Raw genomic sequence first — 26,132 nt, 5'->3', positions numbered from 1 at the left:
TCTGGGGTTTGGTCACAGTGCAGTCAAGAAAGAGATGGTGGTCAATGATGAGGCATATGCAAAAGAATAGCCCTGGCAGTAGGAAAGTGGCCAATGACCTTGGCTTTGAGCAGTGCCCTCAAAGTGGTGAGAGGGGAGTGAAATAAGACTGAGTCAAGGAACAGGGAGGGTGAGGAAATGGGCACAGGGACTGCAGGGTACAGGGATGTCTTGATCTGCTTGGGCTGCTGAAATGAAATACACAGACCAAGCGGCTTCAACAAGAGATGTTTACTTCTTACAATTCTGGGGGCTGGGGAGTCCAATATCAAAGTACCAGCAAGTGGGGCTTCTCGCGAGAGCCCCCTTCCTGGCTTGCAGATAGGTACCTTCTCATTGTGTCCTCACATGATGGAGAAAGAACTCCAGTGTCTCCTCCCCTTCTTATAAGGACACTAATCCCACCATGGGGCCCCAATCTCATGACTTCATCTAAACCCAGTCACCTCCCAAAAGCCCACCTCCAAATACCATCACACTGGGGATTTGGGTTTTGACATATGAATTTGGCAGGGGGCGGGGGACACAAGTATTCAGTCCATCACACATTACTTCAAAATATTAGGGGGGGGATTGGTAAAAGGAAGGTGCTAGCCTAATAGCAGAGATTAAAGTTGAAAGAGCCAGAGAGAGGAAGAGAGACATAACTACTATATTGGGTCAAGGCAGCTGGGGGGAGGCAGGTAAAGGTGAATAGCAAAGGTACCTGGGTTGGTTTTGGAATGAGGGGAGCTGCTCTTCCTGGACTCAGGGGAGAAATTTAAATCTTGGAAGGGAGCCAGGGCAGATGCAGAAAAAACCCAAAGAGGCAAGGCAGAAAGTTGGCAGAAGTTTCTCCATGTGATGGGCAACAGAGTTATCTCCTGAGAGGGGCAGGAGTGGGTGTGAGGGTCTGAGGAGTATGGGGAAAGTTTATGGGATGCATTGCTGTGGAGCATTCAACAGATGATCCACTGAACAACAGGGGAGTGGCAGGAAAGAGGGGAGGAGCTGGGGCAGGTGTCTCCCATCAGATCTGATCTTACTAGCGCCTCCCAGAGTGAAGAAGTCCTGAAGCCCAGGGTAGGAAGGGGCCAAAGGAGGGCCAGGCAGGGGGAGTGTCTAGGGGAACCCTGGAAGCTTAGTGGAAATGGTGAGGCCTGAGGAATCCAAGCAGAATCCGGGAGATCATAGCCAGGAAATTGGGAAGTGCAGAGGTGCAGGACCAGGGTGGAGGGACAGAAGAGAGGAACACACAACCCAGAAGGAGCCCACAAGAGAGGGGCACACAACCCAGCCAGAGGAGGTAGGGAGGGCTTCCTGGAGGTGGTGGTGTTCCAGCTGAATCTTGAAGGGGAAAACCAAATTTCAGTTATAAAAATGTGGAGGGAAAATTGTCATAGTCTGTCAACAAGCGTGTCCTGCCTGAATCCATCAGTTTTGCCTCTCCTTCTCTGATATCTCTACCATGTCCAGTGTGCTCTGGATGGATTGGGAAAGTCCTTGGCTTATGAACTTCTCTTTAGGTTCATTATTTTTCCATTCAGCTTCAGAACTCCTGTTCATCCCTCAAAACCCAGCTCAAATATCACCTCTTGTGGTGTCTCCCCCAACTCCACCCCCATCCTCTGAGGTTTTCTGATTGTCTTGATCCCACCTCTGTGCTTTCTTAGTGCAGTGAGTTGGAAGAAGCTCACTCACTGCTGCTTGATTTTAGACAAATTGACTTAATCTCTGAGTGTCTGTTTCCTGACAATGGCACTGACCAAGCCTATTCTTTTTCTTTCTTTCTTTCTTTCTTTCTTTCTTTCTTTCTTTCTTTCTTTCTTTCTTTCTTTCTAGATTTTATTTTTTATTTATTCATGAGAGACACACACACAGAGAAAGAGAGAGAGAGAGAGAGAGAGGCAGAAGGAGAAGCAGGCTCCATGCAGGGAGCCCAACGTGGGACTTGATCCCGGATCTCCAGGATTATGCCCTGGGCAGAAGGCAGGCGTTAAGCCGCTGAGCCACCCAGGAGTCCCTGCCAAGCCTATTCTTGAAGATAAGGTACAGGACATCCTCTGGCATCCCATGGGAATTACAAAGGAAGACATTATGGGGTGACACCTGCCATTCTGTCTTGTACTAAAGGAAGCTGAGAACATGACTTTGCTTTAATCCATGAGCTCTCTGAGGGCATAGACCATGCCCTCACGGAGCCTAGCCCAGTACCAGGCACAGAGAGGAACTACGTGCTCCGTGCACGCTGCACAGGCAGCAAGAATCGAGACTATCATGTACCTGTAGTGTGACTTTGGGGAGATGACATCATCTATGTGCATCTGTTCCCTCATCTCCAATATAACAATCACATTAGGTATTCACTTGCTCCAGGTGAGCCACTCAGCATCCACGAGCTCGAATCCTCACGGTATGTTATTGCCCCATTTTACAGAAGAGAACACTGAGTCTCGGGGAGGTAAAGGACTTGTCCGAGTTAGCAACAGGGCAGAAGCTCCTGGCGCCCAGCCAAACCCGGGAAATTGTTGTGCGAATCCAAGAGAGGAATGTGAAATAGCCCTGCAAACTGTAAACGCCTGGGGTGGGAGCGAGCGCGCCCGGGGTGGGAGTGGGGGGGCGTGGTGAATGACGGCGGGAGCAGGGGTGCGGAGAGAGACGGCCTCTAGGCACCCGCCCGGTGCCGGGAGCTCTAGGGTGCGGGAGGCGCGGCTCTGCCGGGGCGCCCCGGGTGCGGCCCGCCCCCTCCCGCCCCCTCCCGCCCCCTCCCGCCCCACCCCCACCCCCAGCGACGCGGCCCCTTTAAGGGCGGGCGGGGCGCCCTCTGGCGGCAGAGCGCGGCGCGCGGCCGGAGCCAGAGCCGGATCCCGGAGCCGGAGCGGAGCGGAGCGGAGCCGGGGCGGAGCGGGCCGAGCGGGCCGAGCCAGCAGCCGAGCTGGGGGCGCGGGCGGGCGGCATGTACCGGGCCCGGGCGGCGCGGGCGGGGCCGGAGCCCGGCAGCCCGGGGCGCTTTGGGATCCTCAGCACCGGGCAGCTCCGGGACCTGCTTCAGGATGAGCCCAAGCTGGACCGGATCGTGCGGCTCAGCAGGAAGGTAGCGCGGGGGGCGCGGGCGGGGGGCGCGGGGGACGGGCCGCGGCCTGCCGGACCTGCCGACCCACCGGAGGGCCGCGCGGGCCGGGCCGTGGGGCCGCGGGAACCTGGCACGTCCGAGTGGGCCCCGCGGAGACGCCCCCGGGGGAGGGGGCGCCCGGAGTCGACCTGGGGCGGGTGGGGCGCGGGAGACCCAGGGAGGCGCCCGTGCACCCCCGGGATGGCCGCGAGGCGTGTCCTCCAGCGGATGCTCCGGGGAGGTGTGTTCCGGGGACAGGGGTTGGCTGTGTTGTGGGGGGCCCTGCCTCGCACAACCACGTTCTGTAGGGCCAGAAAGGGGAGGCGCCTTCCATTGGGGAGAATTAGGGGCCTGGGTGACACCTGGGGGGACCTCTGGGGGGGCGTCTGCATTCTAGGGGTGCCAGAGGGGGCTTTGTGGCTTCCGCTGGGGAGGGGTCCTGGAAGCTGAGGCGTGTATTCCGTAGGCCACCATAAGAGAAAGTTGTATATTTCACAGGAGATAGGCCCGGGCTGCCTGTCTGTGGGGGGCAGAAAGGGAAAGTGTTTGTGGGAGGGAGGCGGACAGGAGGGGCATGTGCATCCTATAGGGGACAGATGGAGGGTAGTGCGTTCTCTAGGGGCAGGGAGGGGGGCTTGGCCTCCGACAGACAGAAGGAAGAAGCATTCTCCAGAGCCAGGAGAGAAAGGGGGGTCTGCTTTTTGCAAGAGAAGGAAAAGCTGGGAGCAGGTGCTGGGGATCAAGGGGAAGGGGGTGTGTATTCTCCCGGGGTGTGGGGATTCCAGTGGACAGCAGGAGGAAGGGTGAGGGTGGCTTGAGGGGGGTGCTGTGCGAGGACAGGGAGAAGACATCACTCTGAGGAGTAAGAGCAGGGGGGAGTGTTTTTGCCACAAACACCTGAGGAGGAAGCAGACAAAGGCCTGGAACGGGAGGCAAGCTGCCCATGCATGGAAAATGGGACAGAGGAGGGCGGGGGACTCCTGAGGGACCTGAGCAGACATATTAATTGAAAAATTAAAAATTAACTAACATTTGTGGAGGCGGTCATCGTTTTCCTCACTTGGTCTCACAACTACCCCACAAGGTGGATGTTTTTAGCTCACTTTGTAGAAGAGGAAACTGAGGCCCAGAGGGGGAGCTCGAGGCAGAGCCCTACCCAGGACTCCTGCGGTCCCTCCACCTGATAGCCCTCCGACTGACCTGAAGGAAGGCAGGGCTGCTTGCACGTGGCCCTGGGGCCGCGATGCCCAGGTGGTCGTAGGTGAACAGAGGCAGATCCCCTGAGCGGCCCTCTTGGCTCTTCTGTGTTGGCAGTTCCAGGGCCTGCAGCTGGAGCGCGAGGCATGCCTGGCCTCCAACTACGCGCTAGCCAAGGAGAACCTGGCACTGCGGCCCCGCCTGGAGATGGGCCGGGCCGCCCTGGCTATCAAATACCAGGAGCTTCGAGAGGTGGCCGAGAGCTGTGCGGACAAGCTGCAGCGACTGGGTGAGGGATGTCCCTGTGGTGGGTGCAGCAAGCCCCGGGGAAGTGCTAGGCTCTGCCAGCAGGACTTGGGGAGACCTCTTCCCTGGGCAAGTCTTAGGGGTGCTACTCCTAGGAAACAGAGTTGGGGAAGTGAGCAGTCGATGAGCAGAACTGGGTTGGAAAGGCCAGAAGGGAAAAAAGTGGCCTGGGGGGCTCCAGGGGGCAAAGCCCCTGCTTCCTCTTTTGGGCTACAATGGGGGCAGAACCCCAGGGCGGAGGGGGGGGCGCGGTTCACAAACTGATCCCATGGGCAGTGTGCAGATGAGAACCCTGAGGCTCGAGAGAGAGGCACAGAGCCACACACAGGGTGGGTGAGAGTCAGGATGGGCCCTGGGGCTCTGGCCTGTCAGTCCTGGACGAAGGGCCCTAAGGCAGGAGGTATTTACTCTGTCCCTCTGTGGCCTTCAGAGGAGAGCATGCATCGCTGGAGCCCCCACTGTGCACTGGGCTGGCTGCAGGCTGAGCTGGAAGAGGCTGAGCAGGAGGCTGAGGTGAGAGGAGGGGTGGCGGGGCTTGGGGACAGCAAGGAGGGAGACCCAACCTACTGTCATTTTATTGTTGCCCCCCCTTCATTCTTACACTGTGGGGTTGAGAGCTCCTCCTCCAGGAAGCCCACCCTGAGTGCCTGGCCCCTGTAGAGCCTGTTGTGCTGCTGTCGAGCTGTCCTCATTGGACCACAAGGCTCATTGTCCCCACCCGTGAGTGTCTCCGCATAGGACAGTGTGGACTGGGTCCGCAGAGGAGCCGGGACTAACTTCTCAGTGCTGGGTTGGGAGCACAGTGCTCAGTGAGTCCAAGGAGGTAGGGGAGTTGGGGCCTTGATGAGAGACGCCTAATTTTACTCCAAGCGTGTCCCCATCTCTGATTCTGCCTCATCTTCCACCCAGCAGAGGATGTGTGTCCACGGTCACTTGGCAAGTCCCAGGAGGGCCCAGGCTAGAACTCCGGAGGTCCCATCCCCCAGCTATGGGGGGGTCGTCCCTGGAAGACAGTTGGGGGGGGCGGGGGGAGAGGTCCCTGGTGGGGCTCTACTCCAACTGTCTCTGCCCTCCCCTCCCAGGAGCAGATGGAGCAGCTGCTGCTGGGTGAGCAGAGCCTGGAGGCCTTCCTGCCTGCCTTCCAGCGCGGCCGCGCCCTGGCCCACCTGAGGCGGACCCAGGCGGAGAAGCTGCAGGAGCTGCTGCGGCGCCGGGAGCGGTCTGCCCAGCCGGCTCCCCCTGCTGCTGCAGAGCCCCCCAAACCCTTCCCCGCTGCAGCTGTCCTGCCCACAGGGGCCGCCCGGGGGCCGCCAGCAGTGCCCCGGAGCCTGCCTCCCTTGGACTCCCGCCCGATGCCCCCTCTGAAGGGCTCCCCCGGGTGCCCCCTTGGCCCTGCCCCTCTGCTGAGCCCTCGGCCCTCGCAACCAGAGCCCCCCCACCGGTAGGACCCAGGGTATGGCCCCCCAGTGGGGGGCCCAGACAAACTTGATCTGTGGCTCCTCCTCCTCCCCCCTGCTGCCTGGGTAGGGGGAGGGGCAGGCCCCTCCCCCTGGCCTCAGGCAGGCCCTGGCCCTGGAGGCTGAGCTGGGGAGGAGGGTCACCTGGAAGATGCCCAGAGAGAGGGCCGGAGGTGGGGTGGGCAGGGTGCCTCTGGCGCTGAGGAAGCTCTGCCTTTTTTTTTTTTTTCCTCCCCGGCTGGGGCCTCCCAGGTAACAGGCCAGCCCCAGTGAAAGAACTTTCCTCCTGGGGCCTGGGAAGGTGCCTGCTTCCCCCAGGGGGCCTGACGCACCCTACCACTCCACTGGGCTAGCACAATGCCAAGGCTGACAGGAGCGCTTTCCATCACGTCCTGCTCCTACCTTTCCCCAGTTCTGGGGCCCACCGCCTATGAGCCAGGTGGTCAGGCCCAGCTGCGGGGCCAGGGACACCATGGTCCTGGGGCTACTCTGTGCCCCACTCATGCTCCGGACCCTGGGGCAAGGTAGGCCAGGGGCTCCTGACCTGCACAGATGAGAGTGGGGCATCCCCAGGAAAGACCATTCTGTATTTTTCTGTCCCCGTCTCCTTAGAATGGAACCTTTTTGAGGGCAGGTCCTTGTCTTTGTATGTTCTGTCCCCAGCCCCACCTCCCAGGGGCCGTCAATAAATGTGATGATGAGGATGATATGCTGCCCGACTTGTCTCTGCTCCTTCAACCAGCCACTCTACTGTTGCAGCCTCCACACTTGAGCTCCTGCACTTCCTCCTCTTGAGATGCCCTCCCTTCCTCTCTGCCCAGCCAAAGCCTGGCTGTCCTTCAGGTCCGGCACTGCTGCTGCCTCTTCCATGAAGCCTTCTCTGATTACCAACTCCGTGGGAATCTTTCCTACTCTTAACTTCCCAGCACTTGTGGCCAGAAGCATACTCTGCTCCATCACTGTTCTCCAACTGCCCATCTGTATGCACCTTCTCTTTCTGGGTTGCCTGTAAGCCCAATTGGGATGGTACTTGCTCCTGCTCTGGCCTGCCAAATGACCACTCCACTGAGGGCTGGAGGGGCTTCTATGAGGCTGAAGGTTGTTTTCAGCTAGGGTGAATACTAGGTAGCCACCTTGGCTGATGAGGCTGGGACAAGAAGTGGGGAGAGCAGGAACAGGCCCTGGATCAGCTTAGGTCAAGTCTAATGAGATGGAGCTTGGTAGGGAAGCATGGATAGTCCTACAAACAGAAGGGGGGGTGGAGTGCTGTAGAAGCTAATGCGATCTTGGTCCATGTTAATAGAGACAGAACCATCCAGAAAGAGGATAGTATTGGCTTGGCTCTACTTTTCACTGAAATTTTACACTGTAAGAACCCTCCCCAAACCACCACCTTTGGTCTCCTTAGCATGTCCCTAATGTGCACGGTGGAAAAGGAGTTTGGGACTAAATCCCACGATGAATAGTTGGGGGATGTCTGAGATCCGTGTGATGGTTGGCCTCCAAACCCACAAGGGCTAGAAATGTAGAGTCAGAGGTCAGAGTCAAGACCAAAGGGTGAAAACCATAGGAAGGATGGGGTCTGTCCACAAAGATGTATAAGCAGTGCCTGAGTGACTGCTTGATGGCAGCTGTAGAGATTGAAGCAATGCTTGGAGGGACTGGCCCACTTGAGCTTTCCAGAGCCCTTTCAAGTTCAGACAGTCAGATGTACCCCTGCTAGGGATGCAATCAGAGCATGCACGGATAGTGCCCACCTGAGCAGCTCTACCCCATTCTGGTTCTCCTACTGTCCTCACTGCTAGCACTTGAGCTGCTGGAGGTTGAGGGACACCAGAACCACAGGGTACTTGCCTGAGATGAGAGAAGACTGAACAGCTCTGTTAGATCTCCCACATTCTCAGCACAGATGAGGGCAGGTTGGGCCCCTCTTGTCCTGGCTTTCCACTCCCAGTCCCTGCTTCCAGGGTTGTGGTGTATAACCAAAAGGAGAAAAAGTTGAGATTGGGGGTGTCTAAACCTTCCTCCATCATCGTGAATTGGGGAGCAGCCTCTGGAAGGGAGAGGCTAATGTCCACAGCCTAGTAGTTCAGCCTCCCCTCTCCAGGGCAGGTAAGAAGAAAAAAGGAATGACCCCAAGGGAGGGACTAGGAAGGGGAAAAAACTGTTTCCAAGGGAACCAGATGATATCCTTCAGAAGGTCTTACACACCACTCACCCTCCTCAAATAGCTGAAACTGTTTTAGAAAGGGTAAGGAACAAGGCCCTGTAGTATTCAGCTCCAGCATAAAAAAGACTTGAGGTAGGTGGGTACAGATACTGACAGAGTGGAGTGGGCTGTTCTGGGCTATGGGAAAGTTGTTGAGTTGGATGGTTAATAAACTTCATTAACCCGCATGCTTTAAGGTACATGGAATGTTCTGGAAGGTTCCAGACAGTCTGGGCTCTCTGGTGCCTAACAAATTCTGGAACTTTCTGTTTCCAGGTTTCAGGACCCCAGGAAACATCCCTGGCTGCAATGCTCTGAGGACAAACTTGTACATCAAGGAGCCCCTAAGAAAGGTCCCACCTATTACCAACCACCAGTGTTTTTACAAACCCAAACCAAAAAGTTGTCCGAATAACAAAACTTCTAACCCTTTTTGATAAAAATAAGGAGTTTCTGCCCTTCAAGAAAGTTTGTTATGTCCACATCTTGTTCAGGAATCACTAGCTTGAGTGTTTTCCTAAGTTTCCTCCCTTGTTTCTCAAATATAAAACATAATTTGTGGGGGTGGGGGCGGCAATCAAGACTTACTGAACCAAGCAAGCCTGAACCAGAGTGGGCTCAAATCTTTACCACTGAATTGTGGTGTGGTCACTGCAAAGCCAGGGCTAACAACTTACCCCTGACCTCACCTCCAAGGTTAGAATCAAACAGTTTGAGATCAAGTTAGAGTAGGTGTTGGTTTCTCCCAATTTATACAAGGATTTTACACAAAAGAATTGATGCAGGAATTGATGGTGTAGGAACTGATGTTACTATATGTACCAAAGGACTTCTGGCTTTGTCCAGGACCTTGCCATTGCTGTAGACTTCTCAAAAGATCTTTCTTGTCCCACAATGAAATAAGGTTTACACTCTCCTTCCCTGGTTAAAAGTGTGAGCTCTCATAACATATGATGTAGCCTAGAGGATCTGCAAACTCAAATGTCTGCAGGGGCTAGGAAGGTCACAGGCATGCAAAGCAGTCCGTTTCTACAAATAAATATTTCCTTTCTCATTTTTTTTTTTTTTTTGAAAATGCATGGTCCCTTTTTTTCTGTTCTTGATAAACACAGGGCATAGAGAGAGATTTCTCTATTATTAGAAAAATGGCCAACTGTGTAGACCACTTCCCCTCTGTTGGTGGGAGCATGGTGAACTAGGAGCCATGTCCTCTTTAAAAGGCAGATGTTAACAGCTTCTCCCAGGTGGTAGTACGAGTGTGTGAGTGAATGCACTGGCATGTTTTCTCATTTTTTGAGAGAAGTCAGAAATCTAGACTTTTATACAGTCTCCCAAATTTTGAAAGTTGGCTGAAGTTTTTGAAGACACTGTGCCAGCCATGGCCAAACACTGTGTGCAGGTTGGCTGTGTGGCCCCTGGGACCATGAATCTCAGCCCATTCTTGGTCCTCCTGAAACAGGTCTTCTCTTGTCCACTCCCAGAACTGAGAGTGTGAATGCTGAAGGGGCAAAAGCAGGATGGGAGGGCAAGCGCACCTCAAGTCTAGTTAGAGGACCCCAGGTTCAGACAACTTTAAGATATAGTGGTGAGAGGATGCCTGGGTGGCTCAGCAGTTGAGCCTCTGCCTTTAACTCAGGGCAGGATCCTGGAAGTCTGGAATGGAGTCCTGCAACGGGCTCCCTGCAAGGAGCCTGCTTCTCCCTCTGCCTATGTCTCTGTCTCCCTGTCGCTCATGAAAAAAATAAACAAAAGCTTAAAAAAAAGACAAAAAAAAAAAGAGAGAGAGATAGTGGTGAGATTAAGAGTGATGCTATGATCTCACAGCAAACTGTAAAGAGGACCTCTCTGCACCTGGTTCTTAGGGATGATGGCACTCGGTGTTCTCAGTATATGCAAGTTCCCTTGAGGACGAGACTCAAGTCTCAGTCATCCTCACAAAGTAACTGCTCTGCCCAAGCTGGGCCTAAGAACCAAAGTACTGAAGGTAAGCAAGGCAGGCCTTCTCCTATGATCCTGATCATAGGCAGGTGGCAGTGTGTGCCCTTGTCACAAAACTGAGGAATTGAGAGGAGGCAAAGACCAGGATAGAGCCCATTCTAGTGCACTATTCAAATTCAAGGCAGTGGATTGAAGAACCACCACCACTTATTAGCTGTCCTGTCTCTCAGCCTCTTTTCCTGGGATCTGGTGACCTTCCAGGGAGGCCTAAGATTAAAAAAAAAAAAAAAAAAAGGAAGGCCTAAGATATACTACCCCCACCCTCCTGCCATTTCCCCAAAAGGAAGTATGGTGGCCACTCACTTGGGCTCCATCCTTGTGCCTCAGCTTGTGATCATAAAGAATATACATATATATAAGGGACCCTAAGGAATATATGTATGTATATGTTATAAATTATACACACACACACATACTCCTATATAGTGCCCAAATAGATGGACAACTCATTAGTCTAAGGTACGCTATTCTTGTTTTTTTTTCTTAAAGATTTTATTTATTCATGAGAGAGAGAGAGACAGGCAGAGGGAGAAGCAGGCTCCATGCAGGGAGCCCAATATGGGACTCAATCCCGAGTCTCCAGGATCAGGCCCTGGGCTGAAGGCTGCGCTAAACTGAGCCCGGGCTGAGCCACCTGGGCTGCCCAAAGGTAGGCTATTCTTAACTGATCTTGGCTCATGCTAGGATCATTAAGGAAGGCAAGGTGCACTGACTGAATAAAATGCCAGAACCTTAGAAGGAAAGGACGAAATCCTACTCAGTGCTGAGATCTGTAAAGGATCATTTCACCCAGGAATAAACAAAGGGCAACAAAGGGCAAAGTTGGCTCAGGAGGAATAAAGTCCTGATCAAGTCCAAAGACAGTATATCACAATTGCCTATACAAGCACACATTTGACTGCTGTCTTATTGTCCATCTCTCCCCATTAGGACTTGTGTGTGCTGCTCACTCAGCCTCATACTGTACTTGCAACCCCATTCTCACCACAATACAGCCCAAAGCAGGCTGGTTTGCTCTTATCCTTCTTGGTCTGAGGTCCAACTTTCAAGGAAGTTTTGGTTTAGTCTGTGATCAAAAGGAGAAAAAGGACTAAAGTTGAACATGTTCGAGCCTTCCTCCACTATCAGGAATTGGGCAGCAGCCCTTAAGAAGTCAGGGGATAATGTCTATGGCCTGGTTCAGCCTCTCCTTCCCAGGGCAGGTGAGAAACAGAGAGGAACAACCTAAGGCAATCTTGGGGGGGTGGGGGATAGTTGGGAAGGGAGAATACCATGGGAACCAGTTTAGGGGTCCTTCAACATCTCCCCTTCCAGAAGGAGCCCAGGTTCTGTTTCAAGGAGAGTAGTGAGTGGGAACTTAAGAGTTCAGCTCTGGACTGAAAAACAAACAAAAAACCTGAGGCAGGCAGGATGGCACTATAAGAATAGCTTGGTTCTAGGCCTAAGAAGAGGCTTACAATTGGATGATTAATAAACTTTATTGACTAACCAGATTAAAGTAGCATGGAATGTTCCAGAAGCTTCACAAAGTCTTCCTACTCCCACAACCTTCTGGAACTTTCTATCTACCTCTATGTTCTGGGGCCCCAGGGAATGTTCTTGCCTTTGATATTCACTGCAAGGAAACAAACTTGAGGCAGCTATATCAAGGAGCCCATGAGAATACCACTATTATATACCAATAGTGCTTTTACAACCAAACCCCGCTAAGAACCCCAATTGTTTTTGATAGAAATTCTCATAGAATCCTGCCCCAAGGACACTGCTGTGCGCCCAGCTGCTTGGTTAAGATTCACGTTTCTGTACCTTTTAGGAGGCTGAACACTTCCTGTTGTTTGTATTTCAAAAAGAACTTGTTTTCCAAATATGAAACATAGTAGCATTAAATGTTCTTTTTAAAAGTACATATGCCCCTCCCCGCAAGTCAAGGCTAGCTGAGCCACCAAGTCCGAATCCAAAGTGGGCTCAAATCTTTACCACTGAATTGTATGGTCACTGAAAGTACTAAGAGTTTGCCCCAGACCTACTAGGCTAGAATTAAATCATTTCCAAGACACGACGCTGAACTAGCTGTGGCCTTATCCTAATTACAAGGATTTCACAAGAGCAGGAATTCTTATTAATATACCAAAGCACCTCTGGGTTTGTTTAGAACCTATACTTCTGTCCTCACTCTTGTGGTAGATCTCTTGCAAAGGTTTTCCTATTTGTACAGCTTTACACTTAGCCGCAGGGCATAAATGCCTGAGCAGCTAAATCTCACAGCCAACACATACACCATGTGCAAGGACACAGAGTGGAGAGCCTGACGACTACTGCTCCAGCCAAGTAACGACCAACTGCTTAGCTTGACTTAGAAACAGAGAGAAAAAAGCTTCAGCCAGTGCTCTGAATAAAGAACCGTTTCCAGCACATTCCTCCAGTCCCTTAGAAGTACCATTTACTCCAAACTCAAGCAGCCAGGTTTCGAGGACTTGCCACATGGGGCTAAACAAAAGGACAGGCCACATTCCCAGTTTGTTGACCTCAAACTCCCAGTTTTTTGCTGCTTCTGGGAGGGGATGGGCTGCACAGTTAAGTGATGGGGCTGGCTAGCAGAGCAGTGACTAGGAGACAGGCCTACTGCCTCAAAGATAAACCTGCTTTACTAACATCATGTTTTAATCACTGAGCCCATTAGGATTATGGATAGTAAAGTGTGACAGACCTCAAGGGAGCAAATGATTTGTTCCTTTGCTGCCATGCCCACAGTAGTTTCTCTGAGGTCATGCATTAGATAAGTACAAGCACAGGAACAGCCCCTTCCTTACGTGGGGTGACCTTGCTTTCCCACTCCCACATGCCACCAGCAGAAGGGGGAGTGGGGTCTGGGGCTGATCACACAAGAATGGCCAGGTTTCCAAAGATCATATTCTTACCCTACACCAGGTCTCACCTGTGGCTGGGGAACTCACAGAAAGACAAGGTTCGTACAACCCCAGAATTTTTCTTTTGGCAGCCAACAATTGGTCACATTGCACGGTTCAAGGTTACACAGGAGCCCCACGGTACAAACGTGGGGCAGGAGCAGACCATTCTTGCTCAGAGCTCTACAATAGAGCCAGAGCAAGTGTTCCAGAAGTTGACAACTTCAGGAAGGCAACCTCTGGAAGCAGGCACCCAAGGGACTCCAGAAAACCCTTCACTCTCGGGATTTCGGGACTCTTCTTCTTGGGGCCTGTTTCTCTGCCACTGAAACGCCTTCTTTTCCGGGCCGTAGGGGAGGGACGTGCAGGTGGATGGCTAAGCCGGGCGGGCGGGGACGAGGAAGGAAGAGCAGTTCCTTCGGACCCCAGCAGAGGTAGACTATGGAAGGCAAGGGGTTCAAGAAGACAGGAAAGGCCATTTTCTTGGGGCCAGCTGGGGGCTGCTCCCCTTTCCTCCCATCTCTGATTAGAAACGAAAGCCCATAATGATGAAGGCCATGAGGAGAAGGAACACGAAAGTCGTGTCTCGGGTCTCGTCCCAGCGGAAGCCCTTCTTGGCCCGCTCCTCCTGCTGCCTGCGCAGGGCCTCTCGCCGGGCCCTCTGGCGCCGCTCGCGCTCCAGCTGCTCCCCGTAGTGCGCTTGGTAAAAGGCGTCGAAGTCGAACATGGTGCGGCTGGCGCCGGTCGCGGCCTGACCGCGGCCGTGGGCTCGAGAGGCAGGTGGCGGGGCGCGCGGCGAGCCGGCGTCGCCGGCGGGCGCCCTGGAGGGCCGGACACCAGGTCCGCGCAGGTCCTCGTCGCTGAGCAAGCCGCGGTCATACTTGCGACGCAGAGTGGCACTGCCCAGCACCACGTAGGCCTGAGAGATGCGCGTGAAGCGCTCGGCAGCTTCGGCGCTCCCCGAGTTGCGATCCGGGTGGTACAGGAAGCTCTGCCGGTAGTAGGCCGCCTTGATTTGCGCTTGCGTGGCCGTGGAGGGGACGCCGAGCAGCTCATAGAGCGCCGTGCGCGAGTATGGTCTGTCGCCCTGGGAATAAGTCCTCACATCTATGCCCAGGCCGGATCCCGGGGTCTGTGGAGCGCTCGGCAGCAGCCACAACCTCCACAGTAACCGCCGCGACCACCTCAGATCGCGCTTGGCTGCCATCTTGAAAGGACCATGCGGGCGGTGCAAGACGAACTGGCCAATGGGAGGCGCGTGTTGGTCGCGGCGCGTTGGCCCTGTAGCCAATCGAGTAAAGCAGGAGGCGGGGAGAGGGGCGGAGCATGCGTGCTAAGAGGAGGGCGTGGGACCGATGGCATAAAAGCCGGGTTCCTGGCTCGCCCACCTCAGTCTCCAGGCTGTGGCGTGGAGATGGCGTTCCGCGGCAGGAGGCCGGAACACGGCGGGCCCCCGGAGCTGGTGAGGCTTTGGCTCTGGCTCACCTCTCTCCCCGCCTGTGGTGCGTGCCCCGCGTCTTGATTCCTCCTCTACCGCTGTTCTCTTTTTTTTCCCCGCAGTTTTACGACAAGAATGAAGCCCGGAAATACGTGCGCAAGTAAGGGGAGCCTGCATATTGCCGGGTGTCGCGGGGGGCGGGGGGGGGGGTAGGGGATTCGGGAACCGACAAGTTGGCTTAACAGCGGGCATTGCTTGGAAAGCACGCGGAATTTGGCGGTGGGGTAAGGAAGGGACGAGGACTGACTGCAGTTCTAAAGTGGGAAGGTCAGCGTCAAGCAAACCTCGAACCCTTTGGGCCTCAGTAAACTTGGAATTAAAATGGGGGTGGATCGTACCTATTTTCTCTAGGTGGTTTTCAAACAAATTTCAAAATAATTTGTTGAAGCTTGTGGTAAAATCGGCAGGGGGCCGTGGATACGTGTAAGGGGTCAGTGGTTTTGCGGGGAAGGAGAGCGTACTCACAGAATGCCGCACGTTATTAAGTTCGCGTGAGAACTGTTGGTGTAGGATTTGCATTTCAGAGGGTAGTTGTGCCACTGTAAAGTCATTTAACAAATGATGGCTAGCACAGGGACTTCAAGCCTTCCCTCTCTGATACACTAGTCTAGATATAACTATTCTCTTTCTTTCCATTCAAATTAGAGTCCAAGACCAAGCTAGCCAGCAGAAATCTCTGGCTCAATTGTCATTATGTCTCCTCTCCATATAAACTTTTTTTCCAGCTGCAGAGCTCTGCGTGATTTTTTCTCTTGATCTTGGGGTAGATAGGGCTACCCCAAAATAGACCTGTTCTTATTAGATGTAGTCATTTATTGAAATAATACTTAGTTTGAATTATTTAGTATGGAAATATGTTAATATTTTGTTGAATTTTTTTTTTTTGGTAATGTGTTGAAATATTTAGGGCGTATTAAACTAAGACGTTAAGTAAGGTACGTTATCCAGTGTTATTACAGTTAATTTTACAGGTTTCATTTTAAATACGGTACTAAGAAAGCCCAACGTGGCTTGCATTATATTTCTCACAAACAATACTGGTTTGGGTTTTTGTTGTGCATTGTTGAGTTTTATATGTGAGAGTAACTATGGTGGGGTAGTTCTTCCAGAGAATACGTTAAGTAGTAACTATATCAGAGCCTTACTGAGTTGAAAATCTGCAGTGATTAGTCACTTAGCCAAGTAATTCGTTCCCTTCACATTAGCATCATAACTGGTAGAGTTATAATTTGTGTCCCAAAATAACTGATGTTGTATTACGTGGATTTTTGGGGTCAGTTTTAAACAGTTGGAGTTGAGTATGGTGACTGGGAGAGAGTACCTCAGGATGATTGTTTCTTTTCCTCTTTGCCTTTTTTTTTTTAAACTGAGTGATATTTTAGCTCAGAATTTCTCTATTACTTGATTGTTGTTTTCTGCCTTCCCAGCTCACGAATGATTGATGTCCAGACCAAGATGGCTGGGCGAGCATTGGAGCTCCTTTGTCTGCCCGAGGGTCAGCCCTGTTACCTGTTGGATATTGGGTGAGATCCTGGGGCCCGGTTTAAGTAGTCCAGGTGAAGGACTGTCTTTGCTGCTCACACTGTTGAGTTCCTGTTTGATGTTTTCCAGCTGTGGTTCTGGGTTGAGTGGAGATTATCTCTCAGATGAAGGGCACTACTGGGTGGGCATCGACATCAGCCCTGCCATGCTGGGTAAGTATGTCCTACTTGAATGTGGACTTTTCTTCATGAGCAGGGAGCAGCTGTGCATCCTCTCTCCCTGATGTGCTCTTCTCCGATGCAGATGCAGCCTTGGACCGAGACACTGAGGGAGACCTGCTTCTGGGGGACATGGGCCAAGGCATCCCCTTCAAACCAGGCTCCTTTGATGGTTGTATCAGGTGAGAAGAGTTTTTCACTTACTGCTTTCAGTCCTGCAGGTTAGTGCTTCCCAAACTAGCTGTGTAGCAGAGTTACACAGGAAACTAAAAAATAGACACCCCCAGGTTAGAGTAGTGGTCCCAGTTGTCTATTTTTTTGTATTTTTGAAACTACTCCTTTGATCATCTTGGACTTCCAGGTTTAGGTACAGCTGGTGTAGATTCTCTTCTCTGGGGGTGGGGGTGGGGGTGGGGGAGGGTGGTCTTCTCAACCTCTAGGAGCCATTTTGTGGGTGCCAGCAGCCATCTTATTGGCCCCAGCAGCCATCATTTTAGCCCCAGCGGCCATCTTGTTGACCCCAGCAGCCATCATTTTAGCCCCAGCGGCCATCTTGTTGGCCTCAGAAGCCATCATTTTAGCCCCAGCGGCCATCTTCTTGGCCTGAGGAGCTATCATCTTAGCCCCAGCAGCCATCTTGTTGGCCCCAGCAGCCATCATTTTAGCTCCCAATGGCCATCTTGTTGGCCCCAGCACCCATCATTTTAGCCCCAGTGGCCATCTTGTTGGCCCTAGCAGCCATCATTTTAGCCCCAGCGGCCATCTTCTTGGCCTGAGGAGCTATCATCTTAGCCCCAGCAGCCATCATTTTAGCTCCCAATGGCCATCTTGTTGGCCCCAGCACCCATCATTTTAGCCCCAGTGACCATCTTGTTGGCCCCAGCAGCCATCATTTTAGCCCCAGCGGCCATCTTGGCCTGAGGAGCTATCATCTTAGCCCCAACAGCCATCTTGTTGGCCCCAGCAGCCATCTTGTTGGCCTCAGGAGCCAGCTTGTTGCCTTCTTTTTTAATAGCTCTTCAGTGAGGGGGGAAAAAAAAAAAAAAAGCTCTTCAGTGAAGAATGGTCCAGAATTTAACAGTCTCTTCAGTGGCTTAATCATTTCTGGGTTGTCAGGGTCAAGTTTTGAAGTTTCATGTAGTGCTTTGATAACAGACCTTACAACATTGAAATGACTGTTCAAAACGTGAAGTTGTTCTTTGTCTTCTGTGGTAAAGTTCTGTTAAATGTTTGGTGTAACGTGTTGATGATGGGGTGGAGGTAGGGGATGAAGGAGAAGTCGTATCTTTAATCTTTACCTGGGGGGATACCTCCTCCTGTGATTATGGGTTGAGTAGTGGGGATCTGGATGTGAACAGTAAAAATTTGGAATTGAAAATTTTTTCCTAGGGTAAAGGAGGACTTTAAATTTGGGAACAAGGGCAGCCCCGGTGGCGCGGTGGTTTAGCGCCGCCTGCAGCCCAGGGTGTGATCCTGGAGACCTGGGATTGGATCCCGCATTGGGCTCTCTGTATGGTGCCTGCTTCTCTCTCTGCCTGTGTCTCTGCCTCTCTCTCTGTCTCTATGAATAAATAAATGAATAAATAAAATATTATAAATACATAAATAAATAAATTTGGGAACAAGACTGAGGGGAGAAAACACCTTTCAATGATAGCAATTGCTTTTTAGTAATGATTGGGTGAGCTGCAGAAAGCCAAAGGTCAGTGATATGGTCTGTATATCTTAGGAATAAGTCCTCTTTTTTTTTTTTTTTTTTAAAGAGATGATATGGCAAGCTGATTATTTTTCTTTTTGTAGCATTTCATATATGTAAGACATGGTACCAGGTGCTGTGGATCTCGTGGAAGTACAACATAGTCCCTGCTTTTAAGACTCCGCATGGTGTATGAGGTGCTCTAAGACACGGGCCACACGACTGAACAGGAATTTGAGTGTGGAGTGTGATGGAGAGTCCTGGGACCCACCAGAGCGGTGAAGAGAAGCCAGAGAGCACAGGGAAACCTGGAGGAGGAGGGGCTGGGGCTGGCCCTTGAAAACTGAGGAATTGCGCTAGGCATGGGGGGAGGGTGTCTGAGTGAAGAACAGTGAGAACAGAGCCACAGAAAGTGGCCAGAGAGTGGCACCTGATAGATCCCCGTGGGGGTAGAATGAGAGATTTTTAAGCTCCATGTTGAGAAGTTTGGGCTTTATTGAGTAGTCGGGAAGCTAGGGAGTGAGTGACCAGATCAGAACTGTATTTTGGGTAGATTATTTACAAGAAGAGAACCGAGATTGTGGAAGCAATGGAGGCGGTGGTAGTGTTGCCCCAGGAGAATGGTAGAGAGAAATAAAAACTGGGAGAGGCAGTGGGACAGACCAGTAGGGTTTGTAGTTCCGTGGATATATGTTCACAGGCCTGAGTGGGGGATGTACCTGAGAGGAGTGTATGATAACCGTTTGAGGTTTTTAAATCTGGGAATGGTGAAGACAACGAACAGGTACAGTCGAGTGAACTGATTGCAGAGGAGAACGAATGAATGAAGGTGTTTTATTCTAACAGTTTTCCCTCGGATAGAGGAAGGGAAAGAAGGGGTAGGTGGCAGAGAGGCTTGACATACTGTGTAATTTTAAATTTGAGATGCATGTGTGAAACAAGGTTGAGAAAATACTTGTTTGGACTGGCTGCACAGAAGTTAATGCTGACTTTCCATTCAACCTTCTCTGTCCAATATTGTAGAACGGTGAGCTGAAGTGGATCTGCACATGCCCAGAAAGAGAATTATGGGCAGGAGGGTTTCACCTGAAGCTCAAGGATGTGTGCATGGTGATAGAGTCTCACAGAGCCTGGGGAGAGTACCACATGTTGGTCCCTCTCCTGACTGGGTCCCTTCTTTTCTCAGCATTTCTGCTATACAGTGGCTCTGTAATGCAAACAAGAAGTCTGACATCCCTGCAAAGCGCCTATACTGCTTTTTTTCTTCGCTTTACTCTGTGCTGGTGAGTATGAGATCTCCTACCTGTTTGGGTTGGCTGTTTATTCCTCCTGTGGATAGTGATGGAGTAGGAAGTATTCCACGGGAAGGCCATTCACGTAGGCCTGCCCGGGGTCGCAGGACCTTGTGGTTATTTCTGTCCAGGTCTAAGCCCTAAAGAGAAATCTCAGCAGTCTGATGCCTCAAATGAAATGCAGAACACGTCAGTGTCAAAATCTGAGACCGATTATAATTCCTATGTCCCAGCTGCACTGAATTTTAATTGTAAGTTGGTTTAGGGGCATGGACACCACAGAGGGAGGACAAAGACATTGTGTGTAGAGCTCACAGAGTGCCCAGAAATCCTCTGACTCCTACTCCTTTCTCCCCGCTACTGCTGATGCTCAGGTGGGGAGCAGGGTGGTTATTTATCACAGAGCCTTTATTAGCTTTATCTGTCTTCATGACTAACGGTCTAGATTTTAGTTGTTTAGTAGGATTAGACAGTAGTTTGAGATTTTAAGTCCTAGGAATGAACGGATCCAGGTATTTCTTGGTATCTCCCCACCTCATCCCTAGTTTTCCTAAGATGGGTTGTTTCTGCAGTTGGCTGGCTGGTCTCATGTGTCATGTGCTTTTCCTCATACACATGCCCTGGAGTTAACCTGAGGTTCTGGTGGCTTCTGTGTTTGCCTTTCTCTCTGCTGAAGTGGTTTTCCCTCCTGTGATTAGCCAGGACCCCACTACATTCAGGACACTGCTCAAGTGTCCCTTCAGAGAGAGGCCTTCCTTGAGCCAAAAGTAAACCCAACAGTCTCTTGAAATTAGCTATTCCTTTGTTCTAATTTATTTTTCTTCTTGGCATTAAATCAATGCTGTAAATTAGCAGCCTTTCATGCTAAAATGTGAACTCTGAAAGTTTGGGGGCTGTCTCTGTTCACGGCTATGTCCCAAGCCCTATGAACAGTGTCCTATACCTAATGGGGTTTCAGATATCTAGTGAGCAAGGAATAGAGAAGCATTGGGCCCTGAGCCCATGGTATGATTGTAGGAGAGTGAGGTCTCTGTTGGTTGCAGGTTCATGGAGCCCGGGCCGTCCTGCAGCTATACCCGGAGAACTCCGAGCAGGTGAGCCCCTTGGCTACTAGAGTTGCAGGGAAGGGGGGAGTAAACCCAAGACAGGTAAGCTGTCCTGCTCCTCACTCACCTGCCCTTGCGCTGCTGGGAGGTGACAAGACAAGGAACTCGTTGCTGACTGGGGGGAAAAGTAGGGAATGAGCCCCCAGGAGAGGTCCCTGTGGCCCCTGATGGCATGTTTTATGACCTGGTGTCCTAGGCAAGAGTAGCGGTACCTGCGGGGGTAGGGTAGGGCATTTGTTTTCTCCTGACAGACATCTGGTGTTAACAGTTAATAGGTTATTTCTGATATACACAATTAAATAGAAGTTGGGAGAGGATTTGAGAGAACAGCAAAGCTGTCCTGTAGAACGTCATGCCATGGGGATGAGTATAGGTACAGATCCTGAAAGACAAGTGGGGAGCTGTCCCCAGCCCCTAACATGAAACATGAGTGAGTTTGCCTCCTGACTGGTGGCCATTCCTGAGATGGGAAGGGGGTAGGTGGAAAGATGGGTCCCTGGGCTAGATAGAAATGGAGACTTGAGGGAATTGCTGATTCCAGCCTACACTTCCTTGTGTGGCTTTCGGGGATTCAGAATGGAGAGCAGTCTTATGAAGACCTTCAGTTCTCCCAGGCAGTCCTGGGAGTAGACTGGCTCCTGGAAGGGAGTGGAGGAAAAGCTGTGTGCTCCCCCAGCCTCCATGCCTGACTCACACCATTCTCTTCTCAGTTGGAGCTAATTACGATCCAGGCCACCAAGGCTGGCTTCACTGGTGGCGTGGTTGTGGACTTCCCCAATAGCGCCAAGGCAAAGAAGTAAGTGCTGAGGGCTAGTGTGCTGTTGGCATCAAGCAGCAGGGTTGTTGGGGTGACGAGCCAGCCAGAGGGTTGCTAGGCTGGGTCCCCCAGGCCCTCCTATTCTGCACCTGTGTGTGAGAGGGGACGTGCTTGAGGACTTGTGTGTCGTCTGTCGTCCCCCCACCCCACCCCCGTCGGCTTTATGAGCCCAGCCCTCACTCTCCTTTCTGCTTTCAGGTTCTACCTCTGCTTGTTTTCTGGGCCTTCGACCTTTATGCCAAAGGTGAGGGACCCAGAGTCTGCTGGTTTGTATCCTTTGGATTCCCTGCTTGTGGGGCCTCGTACCTGTTGAAAGTGCTCAGGCCTGGGTGGCCTGGCCTCCCAGGGCAGGGCAGACGGGTGGAGGGACCCTGGGGATGATCTAAGAGTCCTCTGGTCTCTGCAGCCCCTGAATGACAGTAACGAGAGTAATGAGGAAGAGGAGGTCCAGGAGTCCGTGTTCACAAGAGAGAGGTAAAGCAGTCCGCAGTCGCTGGGGCCGGCCTTGGGTGTGGGGGTCTTGCTGCTGCCAGGGCTGGCAGACGGGGCGGAAGGAAGATGGCAGCGTTCTGCTTTCACGAGGGCTCTCAGGACCAGGTGTGGCTGTGGCACCAAAGTGGTGACAGAATGGGAGACTTTGGGCCTATGCCTGCTCCCGCCCGCCCGCTGGGCAGTGGGGGCCCTCCAGCATGTCTGCGGCGCCCTTCTCCCTCAGGCTGCTGCCCCCACTGCGTCCCAGACCCCCTCCCCTCTGGCTCTCCCTCCGCTCCCCTGCATCCTCCTGTCTGCTCTCCTGCCCACTCCCACATGCACTGTACCAGCTCTCCTGTCTTCGCCGGTAGCCAGCCTTGTGCGTAGGCCTCCCTTCTGGGTCAGATCTGGCACCTGTCTTGCCCCACGCACCATTCTCTCACTGCTGCTCTCTGCTCCTGCCACTGGCCCCACTGGTAGCTCTCCTCAAGGCCACACCAGCTTCTGTCCTGCCAAGGCTGTGGCTACTTTTCAGTCTATTTTCTCTGCTATCCTTAACTTAACCTGCCTGCTCTGTAGGCACCAACTGAGACCTCGCTCCCTTGTTGCTTTCCCTGTCCAGCTTCCCCTAAGCCTTCCCTCAACCCCCATCTCAGTTTGGTCCTCGGCTCTCTGGCTGTTCCTTCTTGGAGCACCCTGGGGCCCAGCCTGGACACACACACCACCACCACCCCACCCCCACCACCACCCCCGTCTCTGCTGCCTTAGCCACCAACTCTAGATTCCTTGCTCCGGACTTAGGCCTGTGGCCTCTACCCCACCTCCAATTTCTGAACCGTCCCCTAAGTATCTGCTTTAGGGATACTTTCGCCGGTGTGGACAAAGCCACTCTCTTGCTCTTCACCCCAAGACTTCCTCCGCTCTCTCCCTATTTGTTTCTGTTTCTCTTACCTTCTCTCCAGCCAGGCCTTCACATCTTGCTACCTTTGACGCAAGTCTGTCCAGGGGGCAGCCCCCTCCTCTCCCTGGGCCCCCACCACCTTTGCCTGGTGTGGACATTGCTGTGCTGGCCTCCCTCTGCTCTTGATCTTTGCCCATTTGAATTTCTCCTACACGGTAGTAAGACAAATCCGTTCTTCCTTTCATTTCTTAAAACGGGTAAATGTATCTTGCCATTTTTCTCTTCCAGTGTCCTTGGTTGAGTTCTCTTTACCCTCTGTTTCCTTCCACCTTTCAGTGCTCTGAATCCTATGTATTTGTTTCCTGGGTGGTCAGGGGGTTTCCCCAGCCAGAAGGAGAACTTGGATATCACTGGTATGTCCCCGATGTCAGAGCAAGATCTTGTCAGTGAACAGTGTCCAGCATTCAGTGGCTGGATAATTGATGGTAAGGCAGTGAAGGAGGTTATTTCTCCCTTCTGGTTGATGGGAGTGAAAAGCCTAAAAATTTTTAAGACGTTGAAGAAGAAAAATGGGTAGAGAATGAATTTAGAAGGCCATGGGTGGTGAAGATCATGAGTGTGTTCATGTCCACCACAGACTGAATTCTTCTGACTCCTTATCCCCACCTCTCACCACAGTCATCTCCCTTAGCTTCCTGGGTCCATTCTGGGGGAGTAGGGGGATTGTGGGGTGGTTTTAGATGCTTTTTGTTCTAAGTGCCCACCACTTGATCCCAGTGAGTAGTACCCTTTCTCCCACCTCCCAGAGGATCTGCCCTCAGTGTAACCTCCTCCATCCACTGTGTATGTAGTCCCTCTAGCCCTCACACTGGTGTCTCCAGATGACATGCGCTAACTGTAAAGTTAGGTAAGCAACTGTTGTTCATCTCTTGAGGGGGTAAAGCGAGCGCTTGGGCAGTGTGTCGAGCAGAGGGCATGTGTGTGCAGGCTCAGCACAGACTTGTCTCCCCAGTTCTGCAGATCCTCCGCTTGGGGGACGGGGGACAGGAGGCTGTTGTCCATTGGCAGGATAATTGGGGCTTCTCCCGTTCTTGTCCTTTCTATCTTAACTGTTCTCTCTGACTGTGTCTCTGCCTCTCTGAGAACTCAGTCCACCTGTGGCATTTGCAGCTACTGACCACCTTCCCTCTTGGCACCTTTGGGTTGGGGCACTCACGGCCTCCACCCACTCCATTATTTGCCGTGATGACTCTCCCCCGTGGTTCGTTCCTTCTGTGGCTCACAGTTGGCCCCCACTTCTGCTTCTGTACACACTGGCTGCTGCTGTGTCCTGTGCTCTCAACCCCGATGTTGGCAGCTGCCTATTTTGCACTTGATTTCTCAGACCCCTGCTCTCTGGTTGTAGGCACTCTTCCGTTTGATTCATGTACCCTGCCTGTCCATGCCGAAGGGTATAAGTCCTGTTGTCAGTCCTTTGCCAAGAGACAGCAGTGACTGCTCCTTGCTTACTGAGGAGAAAACATATTCACTCCTTACCCGTGTTCATATCTTCATGAACTAGCCTAGCCAAGTGAGATTCTCAGAATTTTTTTTTTAGAGTAGGGGGCAGAAGAGCAGAGGGAGAGAGAATCTCAAGCAGACTTTACATTAAGTGCAGAGCACAAAGTGGGGCTTAACGTTAGGACCCTAAGATTATGATCTGAGCCAAAGTGAAGGGTCAGGTGCTCAACTGAGTGAGCCACCCAGGCACCCCCAAGATTTTTTTTTTTTAATTCTGACTTTTGTTATTAGGTCAGAACAGAGGAGAAATAGCAGCAAGCAGGGTCCGTGTTGTAGTCCATGTTGCAGTCTGGCCTGCATTGGCCCTGAGCCAAGGAGGGAACGTGTGCTTCTTCCCATTGGTATCCCACCGGGACTCCTCCCCTTCTCATCCCACACATGGGACTTTTCTGCTCCTGACCTGCTCTGTCCTTTCGGTGCCACACCCCATGTGGCACTCTGGTCCCGGCACTGCCCCTATCTCTGCCTGCAGGAATAGCCACTTGTCTCAGCAGCTCTCTTGTTTCTCCCAGACTGCTCTTCCTTTCTGAGTCACTCCCTCAGCAGCTGCCGGGCACTTGCTTTGCCTAGTGTCACTGGTGCCTGCCGAGGCCCAGGCATGGGCTCTTCAAGGGCAGGCCTGGTTCATACCCACTGTAGGACATCTATGGGTCGTGTACTCAGGTGCTCAGGAAATGGTTAACTCAAATGACCAGCAGCCCCCTGTGGCAAGAATTAGGCTGGAAGCTGTTTGATCCCAGCTGGCAGGTGGGGATGTGGTTTGGGGGCAGAGGCTCGCCCCATATTCAGGGCCTCTCTCTCGTGGGGCTTTATGAGGGGTCCCTTTTCTTCTCAGCCAGGGCTGGAGGCCAAGATCGGCCCTTGAGGGTCATTGTCAGGGCTGCCATGAGCTGGCAGCCGTTACCCTGCCTCAGACATTTGTTGCCAGGAGCCTCTGCTTGGCGTCTGCCAGCCTTGCCAGCTCCATAGCCAGGCGAGACGAGGGTCTGAAGTGGTGGCACTGGGCACAGGACCTCAGCTCTCCTTGGATGGTGGCAGGCTTTCGTGAGCTGATCCTGGCCTGTTGCCTCAGAAGTACCGTGGTTCCCTCCCTGCCCGTCCCACAGGCAGTACCTAACAAGCAAACCGACCTGAGCCAGGTAGTCCTCTACACGGAGATGCCTGGGAGGGAGTTCGGGCCTCTCCCATCCTCTTCTCCTCCCACTCTCCTCCCGAACAGCAGCTCTGGCCTGAGGAGATGTCACTGGGGAGGAGAGTGTCTCTTGAGAGTGGGGACCTCTGTTGCAGAAGGGGCATTGAGGCCACCCGACACGGGGAAGATCACCAGTTTTGTCCCGCATGGATTAGCCTGGGTGCCAGCCAGGCCACTCCACCCATCTGCTCAGAGCTGTCTAACCTCCCTCCCCCCACAGGATCCCATACAGGATCGCATGCCGCGGGGTAGTAAGGAAGAGCCGTGAGTGGGTGCTGGAGAAGAAGGAACGCCGGAGGCGGCAGGGCAAGTGAGTGTTGTGGCCAGGCTGGGCTGCTGAGGGAGGAGGGTGTCCTGGGGGTTCTTTGTTTATTCTGAGACTTTGTTGTTTCCTTGCCACAGGGAAGTCAGACCTGACACCCAGTACACCGGCCGCAAGCGCAAGCCCCGCTTCTAGGTGGTTTGCTTAGGCTGCACGCGGTTATTACAGGCAAGAAGTTTTCTCTGTTGAAGTGCCTACATCCGTCAGCTGACAAAAATATTGTTTTAGAAAAGTTTTCATGTTCTAACAGTTTCTCTTCACTTAACAAAAGTTTTAATAGCATCTTATTTTGTTCTAAAAGCAATAAACCACTTCCTGTGGAATTGCGGTTCTGGCATTTTCCAGCTCTGTGATCCTAAACACATTTCTTGAGT

The 26,132-nt window shown here is 52.4% G+C and overlaps 3 protein-coding genes and 1 non-coding gene across 5 annotated transcripts; 3 read left to right on the top strand and 1 right to left on the bottom strand.

The window, feature by feature from the left end:
• Positions 1 to 2,916: 2,916 nt before the first annotated feature.
• On the top strand, positions 2,917 to 6,799 carry VPS37D (VPS37D subunit of ESCRT-I). The gene is made up of 4 exons (XM_025425823.3): positions 2,917 to 3,112; positions 4,445 to 4,616; positions 5,064 to 5,146; positions 5,716 to 6,799. The coding sequence occupies exons 1-4, from the start codon at positions 2,975 to 2,977 to the stop codon at positions 6,076 to 6,078; spliced, it is 756 nt and encodes a 251-aa protein (XP_025281608.1). The 5' UTR covers positions 2,917 to 2,974; the 3' UTR covers positions 6,079 to 6,799.
• Positions 6,800 to 11,756: 4,957 nt separating this feature from the next.
• Positions 11,757 to 14,410, bottom strand: DNAJC30 (DnaJ heat shock protein family (Hsp40) member C30). Its single transcript, XM_025425814.3, has one exon. It carries the CDS (start codon positions 14,408 to 14,410, stop codon positions 13,730 to 13,732), a length of 681 nt encoding a protein of 226 aa, XP_025281599.1. The 3' UTR covers positions 11,757 to 13,729.
• Positions 13,170 to 26,081, top strand: BUD23 (BUD23 rRNA methyltransferase and ribosome maturation factor). 2 transcript variants are annotated; one of them, XM_025425811.3, is made up of 12 exons: positions 13,170 to 13,262; positions 14,764 to 14,801; positions 16,129 to 16,224; positions 16,313 to 16,395; positions 16,487 to 16,583; positions 19,284 to 19,380; positions 20,433 to 20,483; positions 21,206 to 21,291; positions 21,511 to 21,556; positions 21,719 to 21,786; positions 25,657 to 25,746; positions 25,839 to 26,081. In XM_025425811.3, the coding sequence occupies exons 1-12, from the start codon at positions 13,185 to 13,187 to the stop codon at positions 25,891 to 25,893; spliced, it is 885 nt and encodes a 294-aa protein (XP_025281596.3). In that variant the 5' UTR covers positions 13,170 to 13,184; the 3' UTR covers positions 25,894 to 26,081. The 2 variants fall into 2 exon arrangements, with proteins under 2 accessions (XP_025281596.3, XP_025281595.2); XM_025425810.3 differs by lacking the exon at positions 13,170 to 13,262 and adding an exon at positions 14,423 to 14,665.
• On the top strand, positions 25,034 to 25,164 carry LOC112646407 (small Cajal body-specific RNA 20). The gene has a single exon (XR_003127636.1). It is a non-coding gene; the product is annotated as a small Cajal body-specific RNA 20 (non-coding RNA).
• Positions 26,082 to 26,132: the final 51 nt, after the last annotated feature.

This window comes from Canis lupus, chromosome 6 (assembly GCF_003254725.2).
Source record: "Canis lupus dingo isolate Sandy chromosome 6, ASM325472v2, whole genome shotgun sequence".
In the NCBI taxonomy this organism is placed as follows: domain Eukaryota; kingdom Metazoa; phylum Chordata; class Mammalia; order Carnivora; family Canidae; genus Canis; species Canis lupus.
Note: the sequence above shows the minus strand (reverse complement) of the source record. Positions and strands in the feature narration are given on the sequence as shown.

What these genes read in the sequence shown, in the direction of transcription:
- VPS37D (XM_025425823.3), top strand. Translation starts at nt 2,975, where the DNA reads ATGTACCGGGCCCGGGCGGCGCGGGCGGGGCCGGAGCCCGGCAGCCCG. An exon ending in GGACAAGCTGCAGCGACTGG is followed by an intron (nt 4,617 to 5,063) that starts GTGAGGGATGTC and finishes TGTGGCCTTCAG; the next exon opens with AGGAGAGCATGCATCGCTGG. An exon ending in AGGCTGAGCAGGAGGCTGAG is followed by an intron (nt 5,147 to 5,715) that starts GTGAGAGGAGGG and finishes CTCCCCTCCCAG; the next exon opens with GAGCAGATGGAGCAGCTGCT.
- DNAJC30 (XM_025425814.3), bottom strand. Translation starts at nt 14,410, where the DNA reads ATGGCAGCCAAGCGCGATCTGAGGTGGTCGCGGCGGTTACTGTGGAGG.
- BUD23 (XM_025425810.3), top strand. Translation starts at nt 14,423, where the DNA reads ATGCGGGCGGTGCAAGACGAACTGGCCAATGGGAGGCGCGTGTTGGTC. An exon ending in CTTCGCTTTACTCTGTGCTG is followed by an intron (nt 19,381 to 20,432) that starts GTGAGTATGAGA and finishes TGTTGGTTGCAG; the next exon opens with GTTCATGGAGCCCGGGCCGT. An exon ending in ACCCGGAGAACTCCGAGCAG is followed by an intron (nt 20,484 to 21,205) that starts GTGAGCCCCTTG and finishes TTCTCTTCTCAG; the next exon opens with TTGGAGCTAATTACGATCCA.